The sequence below is a fragment of the Mirounga leonina genome, unplaced genomic scaffold (genome assembly GCF_011800145.1).
Source record: "Mirounga leonina isolate KUSES-001 unplaced genomic scaffold, KU_Mleo_1.0 Mir_151, whole genome shotgun sequence".
NCBI classification, from domain to species: domain Eukaryota; kingdom Metazoa; phylum Chordata; class Mammalia; order Carnivora; family Phocidae; genus Mirounga; species Mirounga leonina.
Window position 1 is genome coordinate 77,036,038 of NW_023270377.1, and position 24,460 is coordinate 77,060,497.

Sequence of the window (24,460 nt, forward strand, 5' to 3'; positions counted from 1 at the left end):
AAATCAGGAAATTAACATTGAAACAATACTAGTATATAGAATTTATTCAGTTTTATCACTAATGTCCTTTATACAAAATAAAAACTATTTTCTGATCCAGAATCCAATCCAAGATCAAACCCTGCGTTTGCTTGTCATGTCTGTAGTCTCCTTTAATCTGGACTGGTTCCTCACTCTTCCTTTGTCTTCCAAGTCCTTGACATTTGGGAAGAGTACAGGCCAGTTATTTTGCAGAATCTTCCTCAATTTGGGTCTGTTGTTTCCTCACGATTCGATTCAGGTTTTGTACTTTTAGCAGGACATCATATGTAGTACGCTCCTCCATATGTCCTATCAGGTGGTACATGATATCCATTCGTTCCATTACTGATCATTTTAATTTTGATCACTTGGTTAAAATGGTGTTGTGAGGTTTTTTCACTGTCAAACTACTATTTTATCTTTTGTAATTGCTAAGTATCTTGTGAGGAGATTCTCTGACAGTTCTCTATTTTTCATCAAACTTTCATCCCCTTGTTTTAGTAAACCAATGAGATTTTTGTTTGGGTTGTCTTGTCTTCTGTTAAAGACAGAGGATTGCTCTGGGACATATAAGAGATTTTTATAAATTCCATACAAAATTCTCTTGGGATCCTAATCCACCAAATTATTATAAGGTAGAGCTATAAGTAATAAAACACATAGGGAATGCATCTCCCTAATTTCTAGATATACCTCGAATATGTCATTTTTTGAGAAGGGAAGGGCTATCTCCCAGTTAAACACTGAGGGAGACGTTTATAAGCAAATTGGAGAACTGCTCTATTTGATGATCACGGCAAAGACTCTAATTACTTGGATTGATTTCTAATGGGCAGGGCTATTTGTAACCTTGAAAAGGTAATCCACACTTTATATTTTGAAAGGCAGTTATATCCCAGACAAGTAAAAAAAATACACTACCTATTTTCTGCTCAAGTTACCTGCTTATGCTATCAGTTAAAATGCTTAATTCAGATGAATTCAGTGATCCTGTTTGATGTTAATGGTGTCATTCACTAGTCTAACAAAACCACTGAAATCCTCTTATTTCTCATCTTAGAGGCTTTACAGAGAAGCTTGGGACAAGGACAAGACTCAAATCCACATCATGCCTGATACACCTGACATTATTCTGGCTAAAGCAAACTTAATCAACACAAGTGATGTAAGTTTCCAAATTCAGCATGTTTTTCAGAAAGCTTTTAATTGCTTCTAAGGCAATGAATTTATTTGGAAGTAAATTTGCATGTCTGGATGATTTTGATTAATAAACTACATGGGACTTAGATTCCTTATTTAGTGGTTTTTAGCTTGAATATCAAAATAATAGGTACTCCCTGTCTCAGGCAGAGTTGAGGGTCTGTGCTGTCTGTTCCTTGTAGTCCTTTATTACACCTATCATCCTAATATAATGGTTTATATTGCTCTCCGGTGTGTGGATGGGAGCTTCTCAGGGTCAGAGATAATTTGTATTGAGCCTGCAGTGCTTAGCTAGTAAAGTACCCAACACACATGAAATTCAATGAAATTTCGAATGAATGAGCATTAAAAAACCTATGCAGGAGAACTCCATTTTTATTTTTATTGTCAGAAGAATCTCCTGAAATCTGTAGATGTAAAAATTAAATATTTTAAAGACAAATTCTAAACTTTAATAGAGAGACTTCAACATTAAATAAGGTATTCGAATAATGCCACAAACGTCTAAAATATAAACACATTGCAAGATCAATAGGCATTTTAAACAATCTGGTTTCTGGACAAAGTGCATTAAATTGTATTCTCAAATATTTCATTATGTAACAAACCTGAAGAAAAAAATTATTTCTCTTAAGCTTTTAAATTTAACATTTAAAGTTTCCTCCGAAAAATCTTAGATTTAAAAAATTATGAAGGATTTTGTTTCTTACCTACAGATGCGGATCCTACTACGGACAGCCCTATATTGTAAAGTAGATTATTTTATAGTGTGTTAGCTACGTGGAAGAGACAGCCCATTAGGCGTAATTTTTCCCCATGAAAGGCATGGCTCTTTTCTAACAAAAACTTCTAATGAAACACTCATAGTTAATTGGAAAACAGCACCTAAATGATATTTTATTTCATTTCTCTATCAATTTACTTCTGCCTCATTCTCATAAGTATTTGGGAAGAGCTGAAATTTAATTTTGTTGATCTGCGTAATCGAAGAGCTTTAAAGTTTAAAATAGGATCATTAACAATCAATGGGCATAATTTCCAATTACATTTGAGTATTCTAGAGCAGATACTATTTTCAGGGACTCTTAAAATATTTAGCACATTGCATTCATTATGCTACAGTTTTTTATGGAAAACAGCTTTTCCCAAAGTGATCTTCATCTCTTAACAGAAACTCTACCGAATGGGTTATGAGGAATTGAAGAAAAAAGGTTACGATCTTCCCCTTGATGCCATACCAATCAAAGCTGCAAAAGCATCCCGAGAAATTGCCAGTGAAGTAAGACTTTTTCCACTGTTTATATTGATTTGATTGCAATTTATCACTTTAACAAAGTTTCAATTTAATCTTAAATTGAACAAAATCTTCCAAGGAGTAACAAATTAAAACAGAGTGGAATGATCCCAAAGATGTAGTGTGGGATGAGGATAAACTCAAGGTATTTGTAGCTGGAATTTGTATGAAATTTATTATGTATGAAATTTGTACCTGGAGTTAGCCTTTAATCTTTCCTATCAAAAGACTTAAATCTGTGGCTCTCTAGGCTTTGTGAAATATGTGGAGTTCATGTGCTTTGTAATTGTAAGTTAATCTTGAAAGGAACAAGACATATTTTTTTCCTTTAGTACAAGTACAAGGAAGGCTTTCGCAAGCAGCTTGGCCACCACATTGGAGCCCGGGACATCAAAGATGACCCCAAGATGATGTGGTCCATGCATGTGGCCAAGATCCAGAGTGACAGGGAGTATAAGAAGGACTTTGAGAAGTGGAAGACCAAGTTCAGCAGCCCAGTGGACATGTTGGGGGTGGTCCTGGCCAAGAAGTGCCAGACCTTAGTCAGTGACATAGACTATAAGAACTTCCTACACCAGTGGACATGCCTGCCTGACCAGAATGACGTCACCCATGCTCGACAGGCCTATGACCTCCAGAGTGATGTGAGTCTAAGATTTTCCTTTGGCCAACTAAATATCATGTCTGCTTTCCTGAGAACCAAATTTTCCCTAAAGTGAGCAGAGTTGAGTTTACACAACTGAGTTTTATGTCCCTAGATTAATGCCCATGCCCCATCCAGTCCCCCAAATATCTGGAGGCACCATTATCCCACAGAGAAAGAACCAACAAATATTCTCCTGCTTTGGTGAAAGCCTCTAGTATTCTGATCTAGAAGAGTTGGATCATTCTCTATGTGCTGCTATTTAAAATGCTTTCTAAAGTAAAATGTTTTCCAAAATATGCTTCTGATTTGAATAGTCCATAGATTCACAACACATTTGTAAATTTCCCAAGAATTCAAGCATTTAAATATATATAGTCTAGTAAAATATGTAATATATAATTTTATTTCTTTCGGGGCATATTATTATGCTTATGTTAAGTGGTTTATCACCTATAATTTCAGAATTTGTACAAGGCTGACCTTCAGTGGCTAAGAGGCATTGGCTGGTTACCTAGTGGCTCTCTTGAGGATGAAAAGAACAAGAGAGCTACCCAGATTTTGAGTGATCACATTTACCGTCAGCACCCAGATAAATTCAAGTTTTCCAGCCTTATGGACTCCATCCCAATGGTTTTGGCAAAAAACAATGCTATTACCATGAACCATGTAAGTCTTGTCTTTACTTGAAGGGGGTATTTGTGTGTGTGTGTGTGTGTGTGTAAACATAGACATCTGTTTCTATAAAAGAAAAATCATATTTAATTCTTTTGCTTGGTATTAAAGTGGTTTTTAAGTAAGTGCTGTGCTTTCTACTGATACGACACATCTAGACCTGAAGGTGTCACAAATACCAACTCACAGAGCAGACTATCTTTATTCTCATTAAGAACCAGATTATTAAAACAGATTATTTTTATGTATCTATTCATTACTAGTCTGTACTAATCACATCTTTTTTGTTTGCTTTAGCGCCTCTATACAGAAGCTTGGGATAAAGATAAAACCACTGTCCACATTGTGCCAGATACTCCTGAAGTTTTACTGGCTAAACAAAACCAAATAAATTACAGTGAGGTCAGCAATATATTCATGGTGTATGATAGATTGTATTTATACTGCACTTTATAAATCAAACTCATGATGATTTATGTCTATTTCAGAAACTATATAAACTTGGCCTAGAAGAAGCCAAGAGGAAAGGCTATGATATGCGGCTGGATGCCATTCCCATCAGGGCGGCCAAGGCCTCCAGAGACATTGCAAGTGAAGTAAGTGCACCTAAAAAGTTCTTTGCCTTAACTTTAGCTCAAAGGTTTTTCTGTCTCCTGGTTATATAGTAGGGTAAGTAAGCTATGAGGTTAAAGTTCTTGCCAACAGTCTTTTTTCTAAGTAAATAGTTTAAAATAATGGTAATAAAATTCTCAATACAAAGCTATGGTTGAGTCTGTAGCAACATGCATTTCAAAATATTTTCCATTTCCTGCTGAATGAAAGCACTGGAGGGTGGGAGGATGGGTTAGCCTGGTGATGGGTATTAAAGAGGGCACATTCTGCATGGAGCACTGAGTGTTATACACAAACAATGAATCATGGAACACTACATCAAAAACTAATGATGTAATGTATGGTGATTAACATAACAATAAAAATTAAGAACAACAACAACAAAAAACAAAAATTCATTACAAAAAAAACACTGGATACTTGACTAGGTTCAGACATCCTTTGGGCTTTTCCACATGATATATTCTTATATACAATTGAACTCATTGTAGGATTCCTTCAAAACTAACTCATGCTTTATGAACTAATGAACCTATAAGGGCTGAATAAATAGGACACATTATTCATAGTCCAGCCATCCACAGGTACCATATGTTTGCTTCTGCATCTGGTGATTGGTTGCCAGTATTTTTTTTTTTAAAGATTTTATTTATTTATTTGACAGAGAGACCACGAGAGAGGGAACACAAGCAGGGGGAGTGGCAGAGGGAGAAGCAGGCTTCCCGCTGAGCAGGGAGCCGGATGCGGGGCTCGATCCCAGGACTCTGGGATCACGATCCGAGCCAAAGGCAAACGCTTAACGACTGAGCCACCCAGTCGCCCCAATATTTACTTTCTTTAAGTGATTTCTTTGCTTACATTTCTAGGAACTTTTATCCTTCTATTTCATTAGTCCATGAAGTCAAGAATATATTTTTTCTTTATTTCCAAAATATGAGAAGTAACCATAATTTAAAAATAAATGGTCAACAATCACAGAAGGGTTAAAAGTATTAATATATACCAATATAATGTAATACTTGCTGCCACTAAAATTCATGTTTATAGAGAATATTTAATGACACAGAAGAAGGCTTGTATAATTAGAAAAAGGAGATCCTATTCTAATTTTATTGTCTCTCTCTCTCTCTCACACACACACACACACACACTATAAAAAGCAGTTATACGATGGTAATCATTGAATGGTAGAATAATGTCTTTATTTTTTGTGTAGGTATATATTTATTTTCTAAATGGCTTAAGAAGTACATGTATTTATATACAGGAGGAAATCACTATATTTTCAATGAAAAGGAAAATTAGGGCCTAGTAATTGCTTTTAACTAAAAGCTAAAATAGTTGATAATAAGTGTTTTTCTTTTTCTAGTTCAAGTACAAAGAAGGCTATCGTCAGCAGCTTGGCCATCACATTGGTGCCCGAGCAATACATGATGACCCCAAGATGATGTGGTCCATGCATGTGGCCAAGGTCCAGAGTGACAGGGAGTACAAGAAGGACTTTGAGAAGTGGAAGACCAAGTTCAGTAGCCCAGTGGACATGTTGGGGGTGGTCCTGGCCAAGAAGTGCCAGGCCTTAGTCAGTGACATAGACTATAAGAACTTCCTGCATGAGTGGACGTGCCTGCCGGACCAGAATGACGTCATCCATGCTCGGCAGGCCTATGACCTCCAGAGCGATGTGAGTATGTGAGAATCACAGTGGCATGCAAACGTAGGAAATCAGTGAATTAACACCGCTTGGAGAAGGTAGCAATAGATGGCACCAAGGTTACCAGCCCCTGCAAGGGGGGAATGGGATTTCTGCTTTCCTTGTGAGTATTGTTTAACTTTCCAGATCAAAAAAGAATATTATCTGATACACTACCTGTCCATCAAAGTGTATTTTCAAGAGTGCTCTTTATTTCATATCCTTCAGATGAACATGTTTTCCCAATGCCGAGACAAATATTTACTGACTGTTTGTCTCAACAGAATATGTACAAGTCAGATCTGCAGTGGTTGAGAGGCATCGGCTGGGTTCCCATTGGCTCTTTGGATGTGGAAAAATGCAAAAGGGCAACTGAAATTTTGAGTGATAAAATCTATCGCCAGCCTCCAGACAAATTCAAATTTACCAGCGTGACCGATTCTTTGGAACAAGTGTTAGCCAAGAATAATGCCATCACCATGAACAAGGTGAGGCTGCAAAATTCAGAGAACAAAGGTAGGACTCCAAAAGCCAAATCAAACAAAGAGAAGCATAACCAAGAAAAGAAAGCAAGCAAGCGTTGAGCAAGAGAAGACATCTATCTATCCATCCATCCATATCTATCTGTGTGTCACTTATATTAAATATTTACTTCAGTAGTTGTTTCATAGTTCTGATAAAATGACATGTTTTTATGGAAAAGCATCTTTGCATGAAAGATACTCTCAATTTCCTTTTGTTAACATATATTTCAGACTATAAGGCACTAAATATCTGTTCTATACACTAATTACTTGAAGATGTGTCTGCCATACATAATGTGTATAAGATGTATATATAACCTTTTGTTATTTCTCTTTATAAAGTCATTATGGTCCTGAAATTCTTCTTAATCATATACTGAATTTTTTTCCTGATGACATTATATATTTCCTTTCATAGCGTTTATACACGGAAGCCTGGGACAAAGATAAGATGCAGGTCCACATCATGCCAGACACACCAGAAATTATGTTGGCAAGAATGAACAAAATCAACTACAGCGAGGTGGGAGCAGATGCTAATTCTATGAAGTTTGCATGTTGTTTCTTATTTCAGTTAATCTGTCCAAGGTGATAAAAAACTATACAACAACTTTATAAAGAATCTTTTTTTTTTTTTTTGCTCCATGTGAATAGCAACTCTTGCGTTTCTCAATCCTCATCCTAAACATCAAACTTCAAGTAAAAAAGGTTATCACTTATGAAGTGAAAGATATAAGAATTAATGATTTAAGCAATAACCATAAGATGAATCAGACCTTCTTCTTTTATTAATTTTTTAAGTTAGGAAATTAGCAATAGATTAAATATACATTTATCTTCCCCTTATGCCTTATTGCTGTGCTAGATATATTTTCCATATATGATTTATTTTTTCCAAATTGTGGCTTAAAGTCAAAATTTAAGACTTTTAATGTATAAAATTAAGTCAAGGCCTAAAATCACAGTATTATCAAATAACCCAGAGAAAGAGACAGAAACAGAGAGAGGACCCGCCAAGGTATATATCAGCGAGCCTATTTCTTTTCACTTTCTATGAGCCTAGGGCCATATGCCCGCCTGTCAGAACTATGGATGTTTAGGCTGAGAGGTCAGCATCTCTTCTAGTACAAGAGTCCCCACCCAACAGGTTGTCCCCCTGTCCTTGCTTAAGTGTTCTCAGTGACAAGGAGTTTCTCATAAATCAGCCCATTTGTTCTGGAAAATTCCATAAGAAAATTCTTCTGATGTAGAGTCACGGAGTTCTCTCTGCAGACTTTCATAGTTGTCTGAGGCTGTGCAAAACCAGTCCCTGCCAACTCCGTGAAAATGAGGGTAACTACTGTGGTGCCTCCCCTGCCCCCCCCCCCCAACAATCCCCAGTTCCTGGGCATTCCTCACATGACATCCCTGCTAAAATGCGACCCTCCCAACCAAACAAAATCCTACAAGTGTAGAATACAGTTGACATCTTCTTTCCTCTTCTGGACATTTGACCTCTAATTCTGCACCCAGGGCTCCGGCACACGGGCAGCTTTGTCACTTCTGGGGCACGTGGAACTTGGGATCGACTAAAACCCAAACACATCTTACATGGGCTTAAGCTAGGTTTCCTCTATCCTGCCTTTATACCTTTGGCAACTTAAATTCAGTTTAAAATCAGTTCAAAGATTGACACTGATCTCTCTGCAGTTCCTTCTTCCTAGATTAAGCCGACTGGTTTAAGCCTGTGGAGATTTTTGTGAATCTGATTTTTCTGTCAGCTGATGTATTAGTTATTTCTCCCAGCTTTGTGCTACCAGCAAAGAAAATACTGTTTTTTTGAAAGTGTAAGTCAACAATATATCACTCTTCTGCAGGATATAACTTAGAGAATTTAGCTAGATGAGCCACCATCTTAAGTCATTTTATTTTGGTGAGTGCGAACTATAATTTTATTGCTTATATAACTAACTCTTCATTGTCTCCAAAACCGAAAGACATCAAGTCCTACTTGCAAAGCAAAAAGGAGTGAATTTTTTAGCTAAGCCTATAATATGTGTCCTATATCATTACAGAAAAGCATGTATTGTATGTGCAGGACTTTCAGGAAACAAAGAGCCTCTATAACTGGCCACTCAGCATTTCTGGAATTCTGGACTCTGTCTTTGCTGCAAAAGCTCAGAGAGGCTGTAGTGTTGCTGTTGGTTCAAAGAGACCTAGGGATAATGCTCTGAACAGAGTGCCTAACCTGCCTGGTCTGCTTTCTCCATCTTTTCTCTCTCAGCTTAGTTCAATCCTTTAGTACTTTTTGTCACGCAAAGGATAGGAAGATAAAATGCAAGTTTGATTATGTCACTCTTCCTCAAAGATTATTGTTGGCTTCCTATTTCCTATGGAATTAAGCACCAATTTATATTAGCATTAAGCCTTCAGTCCAACTCCAGGTTCTTCTCGGTCCTTTGCTGCCACTTGTCCCTGGCACTGCTCCCCACTTACTTTGACACCCCTGCACTTTCACTCCCTTGTGCTTTGATTCATGCAACGCCCTCTGGCGTTGACTGCTGTCCCAGTCTCCTGAAACCATACTCATCACTCAAGGTCCAGTGCAAAGATCAGCCCCTCTGCAGGAAATTTCCTGATTCTCAATTCAGAATTAATTACTCTTTCCTGGAGCCCTTTGTCAATGATATGCTTAAATGACCTCTCGTGGTTTGACTTTTTGGTAGCTTAGTCTGTAGGCTACCAGTCTTTCCATCAGTTCCCCAGAAACCTTGACGATGGAAGAAGTCTCACTCCTCTTTGATTCCCAAGTACCTAGCCCAGTCAGAGCACACAGTGGGTGCAGAATCAATGTGGATTGCATTAACGTCCATGATCAACAGTTAATCAAGTCTTTCACTCTTACCCACATTTTGCCACCTTAGGTCCACAAGTTTCAGCTTAATTTTTTAGTTCTCTTCAAAACTGATTCATGGTTATAACTAAAAATTTTGAAACAGTGGATATATCTATATTTAGTTAATTCAACGTAAGTTTTAAAATAAAAAAGCTGCAATGTTCTAAAAATGTATCATTTTTAAGTCTTCAGCAGACAGTGCAAAGACTTACAACTCTCAGAGTGAGATTATTATAGGGGCCTACCTGTGTCGAACTTAGTGAATTATTTTAGTCCCCTGTCAGTTTTTGGATATGAATGTCAACATCTATGTGTATTTATATATTTTTTGCCCAAACTTAGACTCTGTATAAACTTGCTAATGAAGAAGCGAAGAAGAAAGGCTACGACCTGCGAAGTGATGCCATCCCAATCGTGGCGGCCAAGGCCTCCCGGGACATCGCCAGTGATGTGAGTAACAGTGTCGCCCCAAGTATATAATCAGGCTGAAGTGACGTTGTCACTGAACTAAATCTTCAGAAAGAACTTTCCTCGCCCTTTGGAAATATGTCCTAGTGTATTTATGTGGGATTTTTCAAAAACCTAGTTTTGAGGGAAATGAAAAATTCAATGTTCGTACAAGGGGTTTATAACCTTTAGGACACAGTATCTTCGATGAAAACACCCGTCGAAAACAGAGAAAGATCCATTCACGTGGAAATTATTAGAGCACAGCTGCAGGCTTGGAGATATAAAAATTATCACGGTGCTTCTAGAAAGTATAACTCAAACTTAAGTACTCCCAATGAGAATCAGGTCCTGGCTTTATGTAACATTTTACTATACAATATTCACAAAAGTGATATGACACTTGCCATTATAATTCACCTTTCTAAGATTATGAAAAGAAGGCAGTGGATCCCTACCAGAGGTGGCTACTAGCCCGAGATTGTACCCTTAAAAACAGCTCCTGGCTGTCTAGCACATACCTCCCAGAATAAAACCATCATCCCTTCATTGTGCCTCAGATGATTCTTGAGGAACAGACCACTACTTTAAAAATCAAGGGCCCAGGATCTGGGAATATGGCAATACACTGGCCTTTATATTGTGTTAGTGACTCACTTTAGTTATGTACGTTGGACCTCCCCATGAATTTATGTCAACAATTATAAGTAACAATGACAACTAGGAAGTATTGAGAATTCCATGCTAAGAGCTTGACATGTGTTATCTTACTTATACTTCATAATTATCCTAGCACGTAAGTTTTGTCATTATCCCTGTTTTGTGGATTGCTTTAAGCAACTTTTCTAAAACCAAACTCTCAGTAGGTGGTGGAATTGAAACTCCAGACAACCTCATTACTTCCCACTGTACCATATTGTCTCCTGCTGACCCATCCATACTTTTCTTACTTAGTGATCTTTGAGACTAGAGGCGTGTATTTTGAATAACTGCCTCAGATCCCGGGACAACATCACTGGACATGGAATAATAAAAACATTCTTGGCCTATGCAGGAGTAGAACCCATGACTTTTTTGGAGCATGCTCCAACCAGCTTTACTAGTATAATAATAGTAGTATTATATTAGTATACTAATAGTATACTATTTGTTTATAATAGCATAATACCTGGTATACTAAACTAGGTCCTTGACCTAGAGTACTACATCCTTCCAGGAGTCAGACACTCATTTTACGACTTATTAAACATGCCATGTCGCCAAGTGCATCTCTTTCCTGATATACTTTTAGTACCTAAAATTCATTTCTCCAAATTCCCTTGTTCAAATGGCCTCTCCCCACTGTGGGCACTACCTGCCTCTAAATTATTCCTTATCACTAGGCCATGGGTGATTTGGGATATGCACTACAATTATATGGATTCCATCTCTTCTCTTAACTCTATAAGCTTCAAGGGTAAAGGTCAGGATACCAGCTTGAGTTAATGCTTATTATCACAAGTCAACTTACAGCTTTGATGTAAGCAAGGTGATTTTGTACAGACTTTTGACCCCCAAGGGCTTATAATAAAAACCTGATTTGTGTGTTTTCATCTCAGTACAAATACAAAGATGGTTACCGAAAGCAACTTGGCCACCACATTGGAGCCCGAAATGTTGAGGATGACCCCAAGATAATGTGGTCCATGCATGTGGCCAAGATCCAGAGTGACAGGGAGTACAAGAAGGACTTTGAGAAGTGGAAGACCAAATTCAGCAGCCCAGTGGACATGTTGGGGGTGGTCCTGGCCAAGAAGTGCCAGACCTTAGTCAGTGACGTGGACTATAAGAACTTCCTGCATGAGTGGACATGCCTGCCTGACCAGAATGACGTCATCCATGCTCGGCAGGCCTATGACCTCCAGAGCGATGTGAGTACAGCATCTATAAAAGAGCTGAGTTCAGAAATAATTTAAACTATATAAAAGTTATCCTTCATATGCAATCCATTGGCCCACTTAAGCTATTTATTGATTTATTGATCAGTGAGTGAGATCTCAATGAGAATATACTTTTTATTGCTTTATTATGAAGATGTTTAATAGGCTTTATAAAGAAATGAAGTTTACAAACTGGATTTGGTCCTATAAAAACAAAACCAGAATTAAGCAATGTTAGAATTCAGAGTCCACCAGATGGAGACATTTTCTTTTATTCTTTCAGAGGGGTAGAAACAACACATTTAAAAAAAAAAATTACTCTGAAATTTGTTTTTAGCTTCTTTACCAACCAAATGAGGTTATCATTAGAATTCTGATGCTTGCTAATTTTTATTCTTATGCTAATTGTTATTATGAAATAAGAGAAGTTACTGTGTAAACTGTTGGGTCAGTTCACTGACATTTTCTTCTCCTGGCACGGCTCTCTGTAGAGGGGTCACATGGTAATGCCAAACCCTAGTACTTGGTGCAGCTGCTTTCAGTATCATATCTGGGTGTGAGAAACACAGTTCCTACAGCACGTAGTTCATAACTGTTTGAAGGGATTATTAAGTGTTAGAGGATTTGGGAGAATAAAACAAATGAATAATAATTATACATTAATTAGCCATTACTGGAAACTGTACAAGCCCACCTGTGAAACCACCCACATTTGTTCTGTAGTTTTTGACACACACACCCTGTGTTTTGCAATTGTGTCCAAAAAGAAAGGTTTTGCCTGCGCATGAAAGAGAATTAAAATGGCTCATGTCACCCCTGGAGTGACAGCGTTGACAGACTGCCTGCATCTGTCTATTTGTTGAGTGCCTGTCCAAGATCTCCTCCCCCACCCTGTGATATACAGCCTTAATGGTTATTTGAAAGTTAACAGTTGGCATTGAAGATGGATCTCCAACCCTTCACTTTCAGTCTAGATGTATCTTTAGGTTCAAAATGAGTCTCTTGTAGACAGCATATGGATGGGTCCTGTCTTTTCATCCAGTCTGCAACCCTGTGCCGTTTTATGGGAGCATTTAGGCCATTCACGTTGAGAATGATTATTGAAAGATAAGAATTAATTGTCATCATGTTGCCTGTGTTCATCATCATTAGCCATCAGGGAAATTCAAATCAAAACCACACTGAGATACCACCTTACACCAGTTAGAATGGCAAAAATTGACAAGCAAGAAACAACAAATGTTGGAGAGGTTGTGGAGAAAGGGGAACCCTCTTACACTGTTGGTGGGAATGCAAGTTGGTACAGTCACTTTGGAAAACAGTGTGGAGGTGCCTCAGAAAATTAAAAATAGAGCTACCCTATGACCCAGCAATTGCACTCCTGGGTATTTACCCCAAAGACACAGTGAAAAGAAGGGCCATATGTACCCCAATGTTCATAGCAGCAATGTCTGCAATAGCCAAACTGTGGAAAGAGCCGAGATGCCCTTCAACAGATGAATGGATAAAGAAGATGTGGTCCATATATACAATGGAATATTACTCAGCCATCAGAAAGGATGACTACCCAACTTCTACATCAACATGGATGGGACTGGAGGAGATTATGCTAAGTGAAATAAGTCAAGCAGAGAAAGTCAATTATTCATATGGTTTCACTTATTTGTGGAACATAAGGAATAGCATGGAGGACATTAGGAGAAGCAAGGGAAAAATGAAGGGGGGAGGAAATCGGAGGGAGAGATGAACCATAGACTGTGGACTCTGAGAAACAAACTGAGGGTTTTAGAGGGGAGGGGTGAGGGATGGGTTAGCCCAATGATGGGTATTAAGGAGGGCACACACTGCATGGAGCACTGGGTGTTATACGAAAACAATGAATTGTGGATCACTACATCAAAAACTAATGATGTACTGTATGGTAACTAACATAACATAATAAAATTTTTAAAAAAGAAAGTTAACAGTCGTTTGAAAGTTAAAAAGCACTCCAGAGGTATGAAAAGTTATTGTTTTCATTCTTGTTGTTGTTATTTTGGGGGCAATTAGTAGTGAGTGTAGGGCAATTACAACAGGCTTTTTGTCTAGACTGCAAAATATCAGTCTCTATTTTCTACTTAATTGCTGTTAATGGTAAAATCCTTCAAATGAGCTGGGCAAAGGTCCAATTCCCTTGCTGTGAAGTAGTTATGAATACTTAATGGGTTCCCAAAAATCCTTAGCAGAAAAATGATTTTAAATCACAAGAGAAAGGTATGGAAAGACAGTTCTGGAAAGGAGTCCATCTTCTTGTCCTGAGCACTTGGTGGGAAGAGACCAGGGCCCTGGACCAGTGACATGGTTGTTTACTGCCCTGAGCCTTGGGCAGTGCTAAGGCCGGGAAAGTTCTGCTCAGTGCTTCGGCAGCTCTGTGTCATTACTATATCTTCACTTCTTTCTGTGTTTATTCTTAAAGAGCATTACAGATATTTTGAAAGATAAGGAAAAATATAGAAACCAATAAAACCCAATGTAATCTAACCACTGAAAAAACCCACTCCTACTCATGTAGTTTATCCACATACAGTGTGTTTTATGTTTTCTCTTCGTGTAATGTTATATTAATGACATTTCTACAAGTAACCAACATTCTTTACAGTAGAGCTTTTAATAGCTACAGAGGATTTCATTTGACTAGGCCTAACACGTATTTACTGGTAGCCTGCTGTGGGATGTATCTGTGGTTTCTCCCACTCTGGGATGCCATTGTTTTCCTATACACGTGGATATTATAATAATATTCACTGAATTGACTAACAGAAGATATTAGTTTAGATTATTCCTCTCCTTACAACGGGAAACTTATGGTCCTTTTTTGTTATGGCTAGGAGACGTCTCTAGGTCATTTTTGAACGTAGTTGCTCTTTCAGTTTGCCTAACACAGCTTATTTTATATTAAAAAATAACAACCATACAACAACTTACCAGTATTGTAAGTTATTACTGATTGCATTGGCTTCTGCACCCTAAATCTTTTAGTCTTGCTGAAGAGTTTCTGCCATTTTTCCTCTTTACAGAACATTTACAAATCAGATCTCCAGTGGCTGAGAGGCATCGGCTGGGTTCCCATTGGGTCTGTGGATGTGGTCAAGTGCAAGAGAGCTGCAGAGATACTGAGTGACAACATCTACCGCCAGCCTCCGGACAAGCTGAAGTTCACCAGTGTGCCTGATACCCTGGAACAGGTGCTGGCCAAGAGCAATGCCCTCAATATGAGCAAGGTGAGCCCCCAATTGGGGGGAAACTAAAATGGAACCATACGTCCTTGAGAATATCTATGGTTAATTTAGTGTTTTTCATTTTATCCAATTGCCATATTGTGTTTAGTGATTTGATTGCTTTCTCTATTCAGTTACATCAGGATTCCAAAAATGTATGTGGGAATTTCTGCTTTGACATCTCTTATGAAATAGCCAAAGAATAGGATAGTTGTTTGGTGGTCAACTTGTTTGAATCAAAGAGAGTAATATATGGTTTGATATCAAGGTTTATTTCTTGTTGGGTACTTATCTAGGTGAGTATAAAACAAACAAGTCAAATGCAAATCTCCATAATTTATCAAAAAGAAATCTGGAGACGGCATATCCAGTTACATTTGCAGTTCATAAACAAACAAAACCATGGGAAGAATTTAATGTAGCCACAGCACATAGGGATATGTGTATATGCTTGGAAAATACTTGCTTGTAATTTAATTGGAGGTGATCATGTAACAAAAAACACACGTTTTCTTTTCATATCTTAGTCTATGTTTATATTTAGTGACAATAAGTATCTTGTAATTTCAAAGAGATCGAAGAGTATTGGCATATAGCACACAACATAGATAGGAGGCTAGCTTTCAACTTTGTCATGATCTCTAAACTAGAGACTCCTATTTACAACAAACATTGTTTTTCTCATTCATTACCCTTTTTATCATTCACAGCACTTATATACAGAAGCCTGGGACAAAGACAAGACCCAAGTCCACATCATGCCTGATACACCTGAAATTATGTTAGCAAGACAAAATAAAATAAATTATAGTGAGGTAAGACCATTTGTTTTGGTTTCTTGATCTGAACACATTGATTTTTTGCTGATATAGTAAATTTAGAATTCTGGATTTAATTCTCATGTACACCAATTAGCTTAGTTTTGTCTTTTTATGCCCATCACCCTACCCTGAATATATGTGCCATCTATCAAGAGGTAGATAGATAAAAAAGATACAGAAATAGAGAAATACAAAAATGTTTCTATGTCAGGAGAAAAAAACCTCTCAACTATTAATGATTGAAACTTATAATTTTAATTTTAAAATAATTGCTGTTTATCAGATTAGTACTTCAGTATTCTGTGATTCTTCAGTTATCTCACCTGTGAAATGGGATAAAAATACATATCTTGAAAAATTTTTGTGGTGACTAAGTAAGGTTGTATATAATATGCCCAGCTTAGAGCCTGGCACAAAATAGATGCTTAATAAACTTTAATTTCTTCCCTTTACACTCAAGTTACCATGCATTATTAGATCTATGTAATGTGCTCAAAATAACTTGAAGTTTATTTACAAGAACTGAAATGAGAATTCTCAAATCCATCCATTTCAAAATTGAGGACAATAAAATATACTTTTTATATGTTATCTCCCGCCTCACCAAACTTATCATCACATATTTGGCAACCCAGAAATACTGCTGCAGAAACAGCTTCTTGCCCAATTATACTTGCCAAAGTCAACAATTATCTGGTTTATTCAAGAAGTGAATGATTTCTTACATGTTTGTGTTCTTCATTTAAAAAAAAAGGACTTTTCAGTTTGAGAACATTGGAAAATAAAGTACTCATTTTCAAGACTTGACCATATTCATTCTTCTATCTGTATTAACTACTTCTTATTATAATAATGTGTCCCTAAAGAAGAGGCATGCTGTATCAAGTAACCATCACAAGTGAAATGAAGAGGATACAATTTCCCTTCCTCCAGCATTATTAAATAGACCAGAGGACAAGCCTGATCATAAGTATTTGATTGCCCTTGGCAATTTGAGTGAGCAGTTTTTCTCTTGGCCACAGAGCTTCTCTGTTGGTTTAGCTTTTCCCAAGAGGTCTGTCTCACCCCACACAGATGAAATTAGTTTCTATCCCAAACTGTTATGATCTTTTAAGCTTTCCCTTTTGTTAAAATTAGGTCAGATGAGATAGGTGTTTTTTTTGTTTGTTTGGTCAAGGTTTTTTTTTTTTTTTTTTTTTTCAGACTAAAAGGAAATTGGGCTTTTATTTCTACAATTTTCAGCTGGATTTATTCTCTTTAAAATTACATGAGCATGTTAATTTCCTAAAGACTGTCTCCTGAAGATTAGATTTCAGAATAGCTCTCCTGAGTTTTTCTCAACCCAACTGGTACCTTCATTCCATACTTAGCTCAATAAATATAAACCAAAAAAAAAAAAAAGCAATCACATTTTACTTTTTTTCTCTTAAATGCTCATTTACCTGTTCTAGTTCTCTTGGGTAAATAACTTATCAAACAAGCTTTAAAACGTCTTGATGGTAACCAGAAGTATTCTCTTTTTTGAAACCCTGCATCTTTTTCAAATATTGAAAGAATGAAATAAATCTGTCTGGCCTGAAGACATGAGATGATTTAGACACATTTTTTCCACTTATGCATAAGGACAGCATCCTCCGAGGAAAAATCCATTAGAGGAGCTATTTGACTCTCCAGTTATAAAATAAACATTTCCAGGAATTTTTAAGAAGTCCAAATGCCCTTGGGATTTTATCTCAAATGTATCAAATTTATTCTTATTTTCACCTTAGCTTTTCCTTGTAAAATCTTATCTTGGGAAGAATGTAATTTGTCACATATTAATAATCTACATTAAAAACATAGAGTAGCTTCCTTATGGGATGCTTAAGTCATTTAAAAATTAAGCACCTCTGCATCATATTTAAAATTCAGATACTGTTCCAGCATTTTTAATTCAATATAACATGAGAATGGTGCATAATAATGAAGCAAATTAGTTTTCATTATTTCTGCCACACTATTTAAAGCTTTTCCTTACATTTAAAATTTTGTCTTCATACAGCCTTATACAATGACAAAATACAGAACATTGTAAAGTAGGAAGAAAGATAAAGCCCTAAAGAATCAAGGTCATTGTTTGCCCTTAAAACCATAAGTGATTTCCAGATCCTTTTTCTAGAACTATCTATGGGTTCTGTGACTGCTTTCTTTGACTCAGTAACTCTCTTAATAGACGAAAGGGGGGAAACTGAAATTAAGGATTAAGTTACTCCATCATAGACCAGTTTAAGAACTATGTCTCTGGAGGCATAAAGATGAGCTACCTTCAAACTTTAGGTGTCCTTGAGGTGTAACACAAAGTCTTTCCAATGGATATGCTGGCTTGCATTGGTTTAAGCAGATCACTTAGCATAGCTTCCACTTCCCTAGGACCCTTCTAAGTTATCCGCCTGGAAGGGCCCCTGCATTAAAGTGGTGTCCACTTCTTTCTTAGTCACGCTTCTTTTACTTTAAAACAAAAAGCACAGATTAAAGGCCTAGAAATAGATGAGACAGCCAAATGCCACTCATGCTCCTGAATTGGATTCTAGGTAGAAAAGCAATATTGCTATAAAGGACATTACTGGGACAGTTGGTGACATTTGAGTATTCACTATCTCTTAGATAGCAGTATTGTGTCAGTATTAAACTTCCCAAATTTAATAAAAGTCATGATGTCTACAACTTACTCCCAATTGGTTATTATTGAAAATAAGAAATATACATACCACACATACACACAAGAGAAAGACAAAGTAAATATGGCAAAAGCGTTAATAAATGGGTAGCTGGCTGTTCATTGTACTATTCTTAAAACTTTTCTATAGGTTTGAAATTTTTCAAAATAAGGAAAATACACATTTTTAAATATTAAGACATACATTAAGATATTTAACTAGGTAAGATTTTATAAAGGTTTTATTTCTAAAAAGAGAAGAAAGGAAGGCATACCTGTGCATTAATGTGATGCATGCCTGAGAGTATTAAAAAAAAAAACAACTGCCTGACAATTTAATTCATTAATGTCCACCAAAACCTTTTCAATCAAGGTACCATGAGTTCCTATAAATCACAAAAATAGCATTAAGAGATGCAATAATTTTTACTTTTTATGTTTAAAAATTATCAAAATGTATATTTTTACTTATATTTTGATTAAAAAACAATATTAGCAATTATTTAAAATTTTATTTTAACATGATACAGGATTGGTCAAAATTCCTATAGGTGGCTCGCAAGTAAAAAAAAGGCTGACCACCTCCAGTATAGATGATCTGTGTAATGCACTGGTTCTCAAACTGTGTTCCCATGGAACAGCTGTGTTCCACTTTCTGTGTGTATCTGTCCTGCCACAGAAACTGAACAGGGTGGGGTGGTTTTTCCAATTTGCAAAAAAAAAAAAGATCAAATATAATTTTATCAATTTTGTACCTGCTATTCCCGTGTCTGCTAGTAGTTTCTAGCAGTTGACAAATGAATAGGGAGCAAATCAATATTAACAAAAACACTCACGAACAGCAGATTACCCTTAGTTCAGCACTGCTCGATTTTGCATATGTACGCATAGTGGTAGGTATTGTGCATTATTCTGTGCTAATAAAATTGTTTCTGATTCAAATTTGGAGTTAAATAAATCAACATTTCTTGGTTGTTTCATGAGAAGAGCAGGTGCTAAACAATCCAACCCATTTGAAAGCTATTGACGTGGTGTCTAAAATCTATAAGGATTTGTGTAAGAGAACTTGCAATGTTAAAACCTGCTGAATGTAAAATTTCACCTTAAATGGCTTGCATAAATAGAAAGTAAAAGAAAGAGATTTTTTAAAAAGATTTAACATATTAGTGCAGTTAGTTCTGCATCCAAAGTAGTCTTCTTTTGCAAAAATACATTTTTAGAGTACAAGTGAGTACTATATCTAAAAACCATTACTTCTTTCCTCAGAACTTCTATCGCCAGGCCATGGAAGAAGCCAAGAAAGAAGGCTATGACTTGAGAAGCGATGCCATTCCTATCGTGGCTGCCAAGGCCTCCCGGGACATTGCCAGTGACGTAAGAGCTGATCACATCCTTCCCTTTGCTACCGACATGCCAAGGCCCTGTTACAGGGGATCATAGCTGGAAGTCTCTGTAGTCATCATCCATGGATCTGTAGTCTCCCATCTTACCTGCTTCATTGTGTAGGCAAATAAATTGAGGATTTGACAGTAGGTAACCTGCCCAAGATCACAAGCATCATAGAGACAAAGCCTTGCCTGGAATGTGGTTCTATTGACTCTTGTCCTTTGGTCTTTGCTTAATAAGATTGAGTACCTTGATTAAAGCTAGATAGACATCTGTTGAGCTTCTCATAAAACCTTATAAGCTCTTCTCAGGATACACTCAAGATAAAGATGCCAGGAAAGAAGCAGGCTTTTACAGAGTTCTCCCCCCATGACTTGAGGAAGGACAGAGGATAGCAGAAAAGCTATGTGTCCTTGCTGAGGGGCCCATAAAATCAATTTTCCTTTACCCTGAAAATGAAGACCTCAGATTCCTGGACAACTTCAATTTTAATCCAAATAGTAGCAAATTGTCCATTTTTGTAGGTTTTTCTTTTTAATCATGATTAAAAAAACATAAAATTTACTGTCTTAACCATGTTCAAGTGTATAGTTCAGCAGTGTTAAGTGTATTCTCACTATTGTACAACAGACTCCCAGAACTTTCATTTTGCAAAATTGAAACTTTGTACCTATTAAAACAACAAAAATTGCCTATTTTTAAACTACCTCTTCCAGATTATTTGTTCAGAGGAACTTGTTTCTCAGAATGCCCTAGAAAAAAAGATTAATAAACCTCTCAGTTGAGTCCACCCACATAACCGACTTCTGAGACACTGTTTATCACTGTAATTCAACTCACTTTTTCAAAGTTCACTTTTTAATCACTTTTTATCAACATAAATTTTTTTACCATAATATAAAGGGATCGTTGTGGTATGATTCTATGGAAATGTGCAAATGAGTACAACATCCTCTTTGTTGGGAGTAAGCATTTTCCAGTGTGTGGCATCTCAGCAGCACGTGATAAAACTCCCCTAATATCTTTTATTTATTTGAAAGAGAGTGAGCATGAGTGAGGGTGCGGGGAGAGGCAGAGGTAGAAGCAGACTCCCTACTGAGCAAGGAGCCCGATGACGGGGGCCTTGATCCCAGGACCCATGAGATTATGACCTGAGCTGAAGGCAGCTACTTAACCGACTGAGTCACCCAGGCGCCCTGAAACCCCCCTAATGTCTTAAGGATTTCAGAGAAAAGCCTCATCACAAAAACAATGACAGGAAATAGCCCTTGGTGCTCCCTCCTTATTCACTGGTTTCTCTCTTTCAGTACAAATATAAAGAAGCTTATCGTAAGCAGTTGGGTCACCACATTGGTGCCCGAGCAGTACATGACGACCCCAAGATAATGTGGTCTCTGCACATTGCCAAAGTGCAGAGTGACCGTGAGTACAAGAAAGAATTTGAGAAATACAAGACCAGGTACAGCAGCCCGGTGGACATGCTTGGTATCGTTCTGGCCAAGCAGTGTCAGACCTTGGTCAGTGATGTGGACTATAGACATCCTTTGCATGAGTGGACCTGCCTGCCCGACCAGAATGACATCATCCAGGCTCGGAAAGCTTATGACCTCCAGAGCAACGTGAGTACCCCTGAGGCTGGTTCTGCACGTTAAAAGCAGATCTAAGACGTGTCCCTGGCTTTTTACTAATACCAGTGGACTGGAATGTATTTGTATATTTTAAACAACATATGATTAAATGTTTAAAAAGAGTTTCCCACGGAAAGCACTACAGTTTATTTCAGTTTTTCTTCCCCAAAAGTCATATGTAAAAGAGGAAATAAAATATATATTGGTGATTATATACAGGTATATTTCTTTCTGGTGATTCAGGCTTCCTTTGCATGAATTAGATGAAACTGAGTTCCCAAAAATATATGGCTGTACATTTTTGGCTGAAGAGGTAGAAACATGTGGGTGTGGAGGGAGGAAGAAGTAGGAACAGAAGTATATTATGCTGTTATTTTAATAAACATATTTTATACCTACTGACAGGAAAATACTAAGATATTCCTGTCTTTTTCAAAACTGGTCATCTAATTCTTAAAAGCAGTTAGCATGCACTATTGAGAGTAAAATAAAATGAATAATTAGGGTAATATCTAATATATTATCTTTACAACACCACGTTACACACTTGACATTTCGTGATTTTGAAGGTGGATATAAAGATGTTTTTAAAGTTCTTATCACACACACAAAATGTAGCTATGTGTGGTGATGGATGTTAACTAGACTTCTTGTGGTGATCATTTTACAATATATACATATACTGAATCATCATGTGGTGCACTTGAAACTATATGTTGTTACATGTTAATTATATCACAGTTTAAAAAATGCAAGTCAAGAGTGTGATTTACGAAGGTTAGCATTACTGCAGGTTGAAACTCATTACTATAATTGAATTTCACCTCTTTTGCCTTAAAAAAAAAAAAAGGCAAGAGGTTTTGTGACTGCAGCACTCACAGCATTGGTCTGAGTGTGGGGTCTTCCTGGAAGCTATTAGAGTGCACTTTCCAAAGCTAAAGAAGCTCTGCTTTTGTGTTAAAATCCTGTAATACCCTCAAGCATGGGTGCCTTCTACTTTTTACAAAACTTCTTTCATCATTCTTGGTATAATCCTCTGTACCAAAAAATGCTCAGGGAAAAAAATTATTCTCAGGATTCAGTAATGCTTGTGAATGAGTGATCAGCTAGGCTGGGAGCTTTATCTGTTCCTCCGTACTTTGGTATTTCTTTAGCCATTTTGTAACTACGAATCTGAAGTTTGAATTAGTAAATATGTTTCTTATCTGCTGATTTGCAGAATTTATATAAGTCAGACCTTGAATGGTTGAGAGGCATTGGCTGGGTTCCGATTGGTTCCGTGGAAGTTGTTAAAGCCAAGAGGGCGATGGAGATACTGAGTGATAATATCTACCGTCAGCGTCCAGAGACACTGAAATTTACCAGCATAACTGACACTCCAGAGCAGGTTCTGGCAAAGAGCAATGCTATGAATATGAGTAAGGTGAGTTTTTACTCCTCACTGTTAGATTGAAGAATTCACCATAGAAAAAGGTAAAAAAAAAAAAAAAAAAAAATCTGACATGTTATTGCATTCCTAAAATTCCTTTAGGATTTAGGATACCTTTCAAAATGATTTTTCCATTATAATACCATAGTCACTTAATAATACTTCAAGATACTAAACTATTAAAAGTACTATGTGCTGTAATTATTTCGTAATTGCAGAGTTTAAATACCGCAACCCAATTATACTTTCCAGAATTGCTAAAGAATTTTAATAAAGGAATGGTAATAACGGAGTCAGTGAAATAGTAAACTAGTAAGCTACATACTCTTGGAAATAGTGATTTATCTACATGAAAAGTAGGAATTTATGCAACTTCAGTAATTTTTCTTCTACTTTGTTTAGAGGAGAGGTGAGTGGCACATAGTCGAAAGAAAAATGTCTGAATGCCAAAATAATTTTTTTTTTCCCCACAGCACTTATATACCGAAGCCTGGGACAATGATAAGAAAACGATCCACGTCATGCCAGATACACCAGAAATCATGCTCGCCAAACTCAACCGCATAAACTACAGTGATGTGAGTGAACTGTTGATCACATAATGAACAGTAAGGCAAAAATGAGCTGTTGTAACTATTTCCTTAGTAAAATGTTTCAACTAACTTATAAATCGGTAGAAAGGAGTTCTCTCTTGATTCAATTTTGGCCTGTGTGGTAGGTCCACAGTATAGACCAGCCTTTTAGCAACAGGATATCAGGGAATGGAACGCTTATGGAGAAATACTTCAATGGGAATCATATTCCTACTGCCTTCCCCTACAGGTCAGTGTGGGTATCAAGTCATTACTTGATTGAACAGTTATTTAGCAGGCAGGTGAGGTATTGGAACCCAGTGGTTATCATGCGCTGTATTATTTTGCTGCTTCAGTAATGTTCTGGTTACCATTTAATGTTCTTTGCAAGCATTTTTCTAGGCATCTCTTTCAGGACCAGCACTTTCATCAGGGCAGTTATTCTGAAAGCCTACTCTACAGATTGATCATGTCTGTGATGATACTCCATAGCAAAATGAGAAAAAATAAATACAAAACATTGAGTTTTTCTTAAATCCAAATATATTCAATTGGAAAATAATGTCCTTATTCTTTCTCCTTTTAAGATGGCCTTTCTTTTATATTATGGTGAAAGTAAATATTTTTTTTACATGTGCTTATTTGGCAAAACAGAATTTTGGCAACCACATGCTGACCTTCCTCCCCTCCCCCCGATTTTTTTTCTTGAAATTGAGCAATGAGTAGAATCCCAAAGTTTAGAACATGTGCCTTAAAGTCCTTAGGCACCTGT

General features: G+C 36.9%; 1 protein-coding gene across 17 annotated transcripts in view; it reads left to right on the top strand.

Moving 5' to 3' along the window:
• The window catches only part of NEB (nebulin), a 200,570-nt gene that overhangs the window by 77,554 nt on the left and 98,556 nt on the right, over positions 1-24,460 (top strand). For 16 of the 17 annotated variants that reach the window (XM_035008051.1, XM_035008034.1, XM_035008039.1 and 13 more), the window contains exons 55-71: positions 1,082-1,186; positions 2,393-2,500; positions 2,848-3,159; positions 3,624-3,827; positions 4,131-4,235; positions 4,322-4,429; positions 5,815-6,126; positions 6,420-6,623; positions 7,078-7,182; positions 9,877-9,984; positions 11,580-11,891; positions 14,957-15,160; positions 15,868-15,972; positions 19,940-20,047; positions 21,367-21,678; positions 22,907-23,110; positions 23,590-23,694. In XM_035008051.1, coding sequence (XP_034863942.1) covers positions 1,082-1,186; positions 2,393-2,500; positions 2,848-3,159; positions 3,624-3,827; positions 4,131-4,235; positions 4,322-4,429; positions 5,815-6,126; positions 6,420-6,623; positions 7,078-7,182; positions 9,877-9,984; positions 11,580-11,891; positions 14,957-15,160; positions 15,868-15,972; positions 19,940-20,047; positions 21,367-21,678; positions 22,907-23,110; positions 23,590-23,694 — 3,021 coding nt within the window. The remainder of the gene's footprint in view (positions 1-1,081; positions 1,187-2,392; positions 2,501-2,847; positions 3,160-3,623; positions 3,828-4,130; positions 4,236-4,321; positions 4,430-5,814; positions 6,127-6,419; positions 6,624-7,077; positions 7,183-9,876; positions 9,985-11,579; positions 11,892-14,956; positions 15,161-15,867; positions 15,973-19,939; positions 20,048-21,366; positions 21,679-22,906; positions 23,111-23,589; positions 23,695-24,460) is intronic. The other variant, XM_035008050.1, reaches the window with a different exon arrangement.